This window comes from Otolemur garnettii, unplaced genomic scaffold (assembly GCF_000181295.1).
Source record: "Otolemur garnettii isolate 467f Iridium unplaced genomic scaffold, OtoGar3 scaffold00007, whole genome shotgun sequence".
Lineage (NCBI taxonomy): Eukaryota > Metazoa > Chordata > Mammalia > Primates > Galagidae > Otolemur > Otolemur garnettii.
Window position 1 is genome coordinate 37,394,007 of NW_003852402.1, and position 8,832 is coordinate 37,402,838.

The window sequence follows — 8,832 nt, forward strand, 5'->3', positions numbered from 1 at the left end:
TAACCAGTTGGATGAAAGTATTTCAAATTGTATACAGAAACAGTACACTGTACCCCATGATAGTATTAACATACACTGCTATGATTTAATAAAGATAAATAAATAAATAAATAAATAAATAAAATTACTTTCTCTGGCTGCCTTTGGAATGATAATATCTTAATATAATTTATATTATATAAATTATGCTACATCAATATATTTATATGTGACACTTTTTTATCTCAAGATATATATTATATAATCATCAGTTATGTTAATATCAATACCAAATCAAACTTTTCTTTATATAGGGACTTCTGAAATCATGCTACAAAATAATTCATTAAAATTCAATTTGATTGGCCATCACATTTTCATATGTATGTTCTAGCAGAAAGAAGCATATCATGGAAGACATAGAATGATGAGTACTATTTATTTTTATGACCATTAATTGAAACCTGACAAAATAATTTCATATAATTCAAAACTCACTTAGTACATCATTGCCACTATTTAATAAGATGGAGCCTGAAAGATATTCTTTAAAAAAAAAAAAAAACAACTCTAATTTGCTACAACCTGGATAATTTCTTTGTTTTCAGTTCTACCGAATACACTTCTGAGTAATAAACCTCAGTAAATGAAATAAAGACCTTTTAATATAATCTCTTCCCAAGTCTCTGTTGGCACCACAGAAGCACATGATGAGTTACAAGCTTGCCACACACTACACGTTAGTATCATTGTTTTTGTACACTTCTGCTGAAGAAATTCTTCACAATCGTTAACATCGAGTTGAATACATATCTGAAGAGCATATATATACTACCATACAAGGAACTACATATTTGAACATACAATACAGTGGTACAACTTGTGCCTGGAAGTGTGAAACTGTAGGCTGGCTGTAAAAGTACTCGATCACCTCCTCTGTGCAATTGCACATGTACGTTTTCTTTTTTTATTTTTTCAGCCTGATCACAATGCAATTTAAATAGCCCCGAGTGTCCCCCAAGAGCTACTGTGTGTTGTATAAAGGCTGAGTAAGCCCTGCAGTGTCAGGGGGTTACTGTTCAGCTGTTCGGGATCATGAGATGATATCTCAGCGCTCATAAAACAGAGGATTCAAAGCACAGGGGCGTACAGGGAAGCGCAGATCATGATGACAGTCTTGGAAGTTATCCACGAGAAACGTCAACACCCTGGAGGCCGGAATAACACCACCGAATCAACAGCATTTCAACTTTTGTTCAAAATTAAATCCAATACGAAGGGAAAAGTCACACCGAAACGTTAATGCTAATATAGTAATTTTATATTTGGCTTATTCCAACAATGTGGAGGTCTCCAAAAACTTATGGGATGTCTTCTCTTAAACATTTTAAATTATAACATTTGTTCTGTACAAAACAAATAACCATTCCGAATTAGCTGTTTTCTAGAAGTCTTCATGGAATGGCTGATCCAGTTGGTAAGGCACAGGAAGGGGAGTGCAGAGTTCTCTCTAAGGCCGCACATTTCAATTAAGAAGAATGAGGGGGTAATTTTGGCCCCTGGGGTTTGAAAATATCTTCCAGTTGTAGTCTTCAGTCTGAAATGTTTACATGGTGGTTTCTTCCCATTCGAGCTCAACATCACCTATAACATAAAGTGACACGTTACAAGGGTGTTAATAATAACAGTTCAAAAGGCTTAAATGTTTCAGGGCAAAAGTACAGTGCAGATGGAAAGGCTGTAACCTTGACTCGGATTAAAGAGAAATGAAAAATTTAAACTGCACACTAGCCCGGCTTCTAAGACATTTTAAACATATGGTTTTACGAAATTGATGTTCCTTCTGCACCAGTGAACTGGGGACACGTTGTTTCTCTGTACCTTCCATGGCATCCAAAGAGTCCATCTTTTGAAGCGCTGAGTAGTTAACAAAGCAGATGGGCTGATTGCTTCCTTTATTTGATAAGAGATCCAAAATGCACTGGTGTAAAAAGATGTATTGTGCCTAGACACCAAAGAAAAAGTGGTTAAACAAAGGGGGTAGGGATTTTTCTCATAAGAGGAGTTATGTCATTCATGCAAAGAAGCAGTATTGAATTCAATAAATGTTAAATGGCTATGTTAGAGGCACAGAACTGACACACTGTATAAACGATTTCCTACATTTCAAACCCAGGGCTTTCTAAATTCCTGTGGCTTCTTGTAGCTTCAAGTTATTTTTTTTCCTCCCTAATACTTGTTCTTAAAAACCAAGTGTTAATATATTCTTCGTGGCTGTGGTTATAAAAAGTAGAAAATTACATTACCTAAGTTTGCTTATGAGCTTCCTGTATCTTGTTAGATCTAATTATTTCTCTGACAGTTCTCATTTGAATGACTGTTGAAATGCAGATACTAAATTTACTTTTCAGATTTGTGAGTGAGCATATCTAGAAGCCATCAACACATTTGAAATATACCTCATAATTCTGCTAATCAGATGGACATTTGCCTATTTCATGTCAAGTATCTGATTCTAATTTATAAGTACAAAGAAATCAGCCAGTAAAATATCCAAGTCTTGAGGTGCTCGACAAGGACTCTCAACATTTCATCTGAATGTTTGGGTTAAATTGTGTAACATCTGAATTCTTTAAATTTATTCAACATAATTCAATAACCTCTTAGCATTTCTAAGTTTGTACATACCAGTAGTTAAGGCTAAAACATGTATATTTTAGGTCACCCTTATTTGTACAGAGCCCACCCCCCACCATACCTGGCTTGAAAGGAAAACCACCAAATGTTTCAGACATATATGTAAATTTAGACAGAACCTCCTCAAAACTGGTCCTCTTTGGAGATTATATTCATACCTATTGGTATTGTACCTTACAACCTTTTTTCAGAACTCCTCTGTTGAAATTATCTTCAGAAATGGCTGGTCATTAGTAGGAATATATATTTCTTTGTGGATTATAAGACGGTTTCATTGCTGAAATGTCAGTTCTATGAGTGCAGACTCTGTCCTGCTCTCTGCCACAGTCCCATCACCTGTAATGGTGCCTGACACATACTAGCCGAGTAATCAATGTTTGTTGACTTAGTTAATTCCCACAGCCAGCCAGTATTTACCATTTTAGGGCAGATGTAATGTGGAGAACATCCTAGAGCCTTTGGGGGTCAGGTTGTAAGGAAGTGAGGCACATGATCAGTTTTACAGAATTTGATTTTGGTATAAGATGAAGTGTTGTTATAAAGTAGTAAAGATTCTATTAAAATTCTTAGTAAATTCCTTGTCAATGTAATTCCAAAAGAGTACATTCAAACGTACGTGACAAAATTTTTTGCAGCAATACATTGACACAACATAATTTCTTTGAAAATAATTTAAATTTGTGAGTTCTGGTATGTTTTTAAAATGCATTTGAATTTGAGGTCACATTTGACATGTGAAGCTCCTGACTGTCCCGATCTCATCTTCTCCACTGGAAAGAATGACATGTGTGACCTTTGCCCGCAAGGCAGGCTGAGCTCCAGCAATGGTCCTCCAGGCTCCACGGTCCCTTTGCCACTGTGTGTTATGCCAAAGAAGCGTGTAGTGTGGTGAAAAAGTTCATTCTCCGTCTTTACCTTAGTTAGCCGAGTTGCCTTAAGAATCAAACTTTGCCTGATGCTCTCAATTTCCTCATATAAGGGATAGTAAAATCTGTATTGTATGATTTAAAGGACTTAAATAAAATGCCTGGCAAAAAACGTGACACCCCCCCAAAACAGTAGAAACTCTATTAAGTTGACCATAGCAGGAACCGTAACAAACTGGTAAACAGAGGGAGGTGGTCAACATAAAGAACTAGACCCACGCTACTGATACATATACATAACATGTGTCGGGTCTTCAAAATTAGGTCAACTTAAGGAAGTGGTTAATGTAGGGAATCGGTCAGCTATGGAGGTGCCACTGCATGCTAGCTTTTTCTCTTCCACAATATGAAGTTCACACTCCTAAATTTTCAGGAGACTCTCGATCAGAAAAGGACTAATGCAGATTAACTCTTATTTGAGGCACCAATAGTATCTCAGGATTTTTTTTTTTTTTTAACTCCAGAGCATTCTCTTAGAGAGAAAGACCTTTCAAATGTCCTGAAGCTCTAATGGATTGTTTTTTTAATTTCGGAATATTAGGAGTACATGTTTTGTTTACGTACTTGTTTTTGTATAGAGTCAAAGTTACAAGTGTACCCTTTACCCCCATAGTACGCACTGCGCCTAACAGGTGTGACTTTACCCACCCACACCTTCCCGCTCCCCCAGCTTGATTTTCTGTTTTTTGAGGGAAAGGGGTCGAAGATCTTTCCTGGGTATGGGCCACAGATCGGATGCCGTTAGTAGCGGGAGTTGCTGAGGCTCCTGCCTCCCTACCCCTCCTGCCTCCCTACCCCTCCCTGCCCATGGCTGCTGTAGTATTTGCTGAGACCTGAGCTTTCTTCATAGAAGCTGAGATTACTCCTGAGTGTAATAGAAATCACTCTTGTGCAAGATAATGCTGGCTTGTGAAAATTAGAGCCAAGGGGTGATTATTTTCCTGATTTTCATTTCGGGGGAAAGATATTAACAGGGTTGATTTTGTGGGGGCTGAGACAAGTGAAAACAAATTTCAAAACGCCCGCTCTTCAGCAAAGAGGGAATCCCTCCAAATCTGGCTGGACACTTACTGCCTGCTGGACACTCTGTTGGTCATCTAGGTACTTTTTTTCTTAATACTTAATACTTACTTAATACTTTTAAAAAAAAAGGAAAAAGGAAAAAAACTTATTTAGTGTTACACAGCTATGGTACAAAAGAGAAATAGCTCAGACAGGCTAATTATAAAAGAGCCAGCCATGAGCTGAGTTCTCTAACTTCAAAAACCTTGACGTTTCCTTTCCTTTACCTAAGCTGAGACATTCGACTCTGGCTACTAAACAGGCATAAGGTGTGAAGTTTATAACATACATTTAGTAATAAATTGGGTAAAATAGTTAACAAACGTTCTTGAACACATTCTTTATAATGTGGAGTTCTACGAAGTTTCGAAGCGTGGAATTTTTTTCTAGAGCATGGAACTTTTATTAGTTGAAAATTGACTCTTGACTAGAAGGAAACAGTCAGTTCTACTCTGTGTCTTAGCCAAGAGAGCCAAGTAGAGAGTACTGATCCCCCGTGTGTCTGGGGACGCCTAGGAGCACGGGAGGAAAATGTTAGCTTTTAACTTACCTTTATTTTCAAGTCACCATAAGAAGGAAAATGAATCTTAATAATGGTTAATAGTTGGATCAATGTTGGAACCCACATGAGAAGGCCAAGGACCTTGGCTTGGGACCAGTTACATAATTTGTAGGGCCTGCTGGGACCTGTGAAAGTCCTTCTTCAAAATTTAATTATGAAGAGTTTTAAGACAATAACAGCAAACATTAGGCCAACTGCAGGGCCTTTTTGAGCCATGAGAATCTGTGATACTACATGGGATGTCTACCCAGGAAGGCGGTCCTGATCACATGGCATAGTCCACTTCTGAAGTATCCTCAGGGAAAACTGATAACCCATTTTTCCCTTTTAGCATGTGAAGGAATGTGTATGGATTACATTATTTAGTTTTACCCACCCCATCTTCACAGAATTAAAGAGGGTGAAAATGATTCCTGCAAAGACACCTGCCAGCCCAAATGAATGACAAGAAACTGGCAGAGGTGACATTCTTCCTACTCCTGGAATAAACTTGTACCTCCTCCATACTAGGAGGTAAAAATAACAACAGTGTAATCAGATCTGACAAAAAACAGAGATCTCTTTTTTAAAAAAATCATAATTAGTTTAAAATCTGTACTTAAAACAAATTATCAAACTGAAAGTATTTTAGCCTATGTGTATATTTTCTCTTTTGAAAATACCTAAGGGTATATGAAGTCATAAAAATTAGCAAGGTTTCAGAGTATTGATTATTTGATTTTTAACTCATGTTTCAATTTCTTAATTTGCTTATGTTTCATAATTTTCTTAATTTGCTTATGTTTCATAATTTTCTTAATTTGCTTATGTTTCATAATTTTCTTAATTTGCTTATGTTTCATAATTTATGTACTTATACAAACTACCTCACTGTATATGTGTGTATACACATATGCATACACACACATACATTATACATATGTGTGTGTACATAGAATACATCTGTATTAGAGTTGACTTTCAAACTTTTTCCTGAAAAGGGTATTAAGTCCAAAAGTTTGGAATACATTAATGTTCCCAAACATGGTATTATAGGTTTGGAGTCAAAATGGTTGAAACAGTCCCAATCACATAAGTTTGGGACAAGTTGCCCACCACTTGTCAATGCACATTAACATAAAGGCTCTAAGAAATTCTGTGGTTAAAGACCAGTTTAATTTCTTTCTCAGGCTTACATCAGCAGAGAACCTCATTTTCTCATACCTTTAATAACCTTGATGCTGCTTTTGTTTTCTTGGATATAATTTGGAAAATATTGTTGCAACAGATGTATGCATTTACTGCAAAACGATGTGTATTTGTACATATATAGAACACAAGCACCAATTCAAAGCTACAGATAAGAACCTCTCATATATTATGGTTAAACTAGGGTTTGAATATTGGCTCTGACACTTGCTAGTAATATCACCTTGAAATATCACTTAACTTCTTAAAACATCTGGTTCTCTATTTGTGAAGCAGAGCCAATAATACCCAGTCTACTGATTGATGCATTGGCCTTCCTTCCCAAATAAAGGATTAAATCAGGATTAAACAAGATAATACACATAAAAGATCTAGTATAGTACCTGGAAACCACTAGATAGAGCAGCGGTTCTCAACCTTCCTAACTCCGCAGCCCATTCATACAGTTCCTGTGGCTTGCAACCCACAGATTGAGAACTGCTGCAGTAGAGGGCTTTTACTCTCATCACTATCATACTGTGTGATTTAAAAAAAATAACCATATATTTCAGACATATTTTTTTACTACCAACCAAAACAACAAATGAAAAGCTCTTAGTTATTTAGTTGATAACATGCCACATAATCATTATTAGCCCTGATATCAACAGGGATGAGTATGAATGAGTAAAATTCACAGAACCTCACACAGTCAGTGTTTTAAACTGTTTAAACCTCACACAGTCAGTGTTTTAAACTGTTTAAAGCTCACATAGTCAGTGTTTTAAACTGTTTAAGCCTGACACAGTCAGTGTTTTAAACTGTTTAAACCTCATACAGTGTTTTAAACTGCTTTTCCAAGTATAACTTTTAGTGTGTTTGCAAAAGAAATTGATTTAAATTGATTTTCAAGTTCCCAAAGTTGTTAAAGATGAATAGATTTTATTAAATATTTTCATACAGTCAGTATTTTAAACTGTTTAAACCACATACAGTCAGTGTTTTAAACTGTTTAAACCTCATACAGTCAGTGTTTTAACCTGTTTTTCCAAGTGTACCTTTTAGCATGTTTGCAAAAGGAATTGATTTAAATGTATTTTCAAGTTCCCAAAGTTGTTAAAGATGAATAGATTTTATTAATTATTTTCTCCAAGCCTATCACCATACAAAATTTGAGATGAGCAGCCAGTGCCAGCACTGAAGGGTGACCAGGGCAGGTGGGTTTTGGTGCTTCCATGACATGTGTCAGCTCTCCTCCCCAAATATTATAGCATAGGAAAAGACAGGTCCCTCTTTGCAAATACAGCTCCGAGCCTATGTCTCACCAGGCTGCTGCCCCTAAATTGCCCGTGTGGACCTTCTAGGGCTAACGTCAAGTGAGTACAGGGTTAGCGGTCTTACCAGATTCTGCACCATGCACATTCTCTCGCTCCTCAGCTCAGCTACTAGTCCATATATATCCACAAAGTCATGGTCATTTATATGCTGCGTTAAGTGGTCCAGAGCTATAAAAACTCCCGTCCTTCCAACGCCAGCACTGCAGGGAGAGTGACATTAACACAAAACGATTCATGTTGAAGGTGATGAAGACAATGACCCGTGATAGCAATGCACTTTACAGTTGCTTTTCTTTTCTAAAACTTCTGTTATGTAGGTTTACTTTGATAAATCTGAAATTATATACGAGGAAAAGTCCATGTGTTAAAGTTTTTGTGATTTCATGTCTGGTTAAAAAGGTATTTAAATACATAGGAGTTTGAAATTGTCCTACATATGAATGAAACAATAAACAATCACTTTTTAAAAATTGTTTGAAGCTCATTGAGGGTGCAAAGAATTAGTTTACATCGATTGCATTTTTCAGGTAAAGTCTGTCTTATAATGGTGTCCCGCCCCCAAGATGTGCGCCAGACACCGTGACCCCCATTCCCCTCCTCCTCCAGTCCCCCTGCTCCCTCATTCCTCTGCCCCCCACTTCTTGAATTGATTTGAGTTTTTCTCCTATGAAAGGAGGGTATGAATTAGATCGTCAACTGGTTTCCTATTAGAATTGAGTACATTGGATTCTTGCTTCTCCATTCTTGTGAGACTTTACTTATACAATCACTTCTTAAAAATTTGTGTACTTAAAAATTTTTTTCAGAATATTATAGGGGCATACACATTTTGGTTACAAAGTTTGTTTTGTACTTTTAAGATCAAAGTTTTTTATTAAATTATTGCTGTGTACATTAATGCAGTCATGGGGTACAATGTGCTGGTTTTATATACAATTTGAAATATTTTCATCAAACTGGTCAACATAGCCTTCATGGCATTTTCTTAGTTATTGTGTTAAGACGTTTATATTCTACACTTAGTAAGTTTCACATGTACCCGTGTAAAATGCACCATAAAGTGTGCCTTTCATCCAGAATATGTGTATTATCCTCATTCTGT

General features: G+C 36.5%; 1 protein-coding gene across 1 annotated transcript in view; it reads right to left on the minus strand.

Annotated features, from left to right (window-relative positions):
• Window positions 1-1,349: 1,349 nt before the first annotated feature.
• Window positions 1,350-8,832, minus strand: part of PTPRQ (protein tyrosine phosphatase, receptor type Q) — a 195,259-nt gene continuing 187,776 nt past the window's right edge. Inside the window, exons 42-44 of the mRNA XM_012814160.2 lie at window positions 7,795-7,930; window positions 1,861-1,984; window positions 1,350-1,623 (exon numbers count right to left, since the gene is read on the minus strand). Of these exons, the coding sequence (XP_012669614.2) occupies window positions 1,586-1,623; window positions 1,861-1,984; window positions 7,795-7,930 (298 nt within the window). The 3' untranslated portion in view covers window positions 1,350-1,585. The remainder of the gene's footprint in view (window positions 1,624-1,860; window positions 1,985-7,794; window positions 7,931-8,832) is intronic.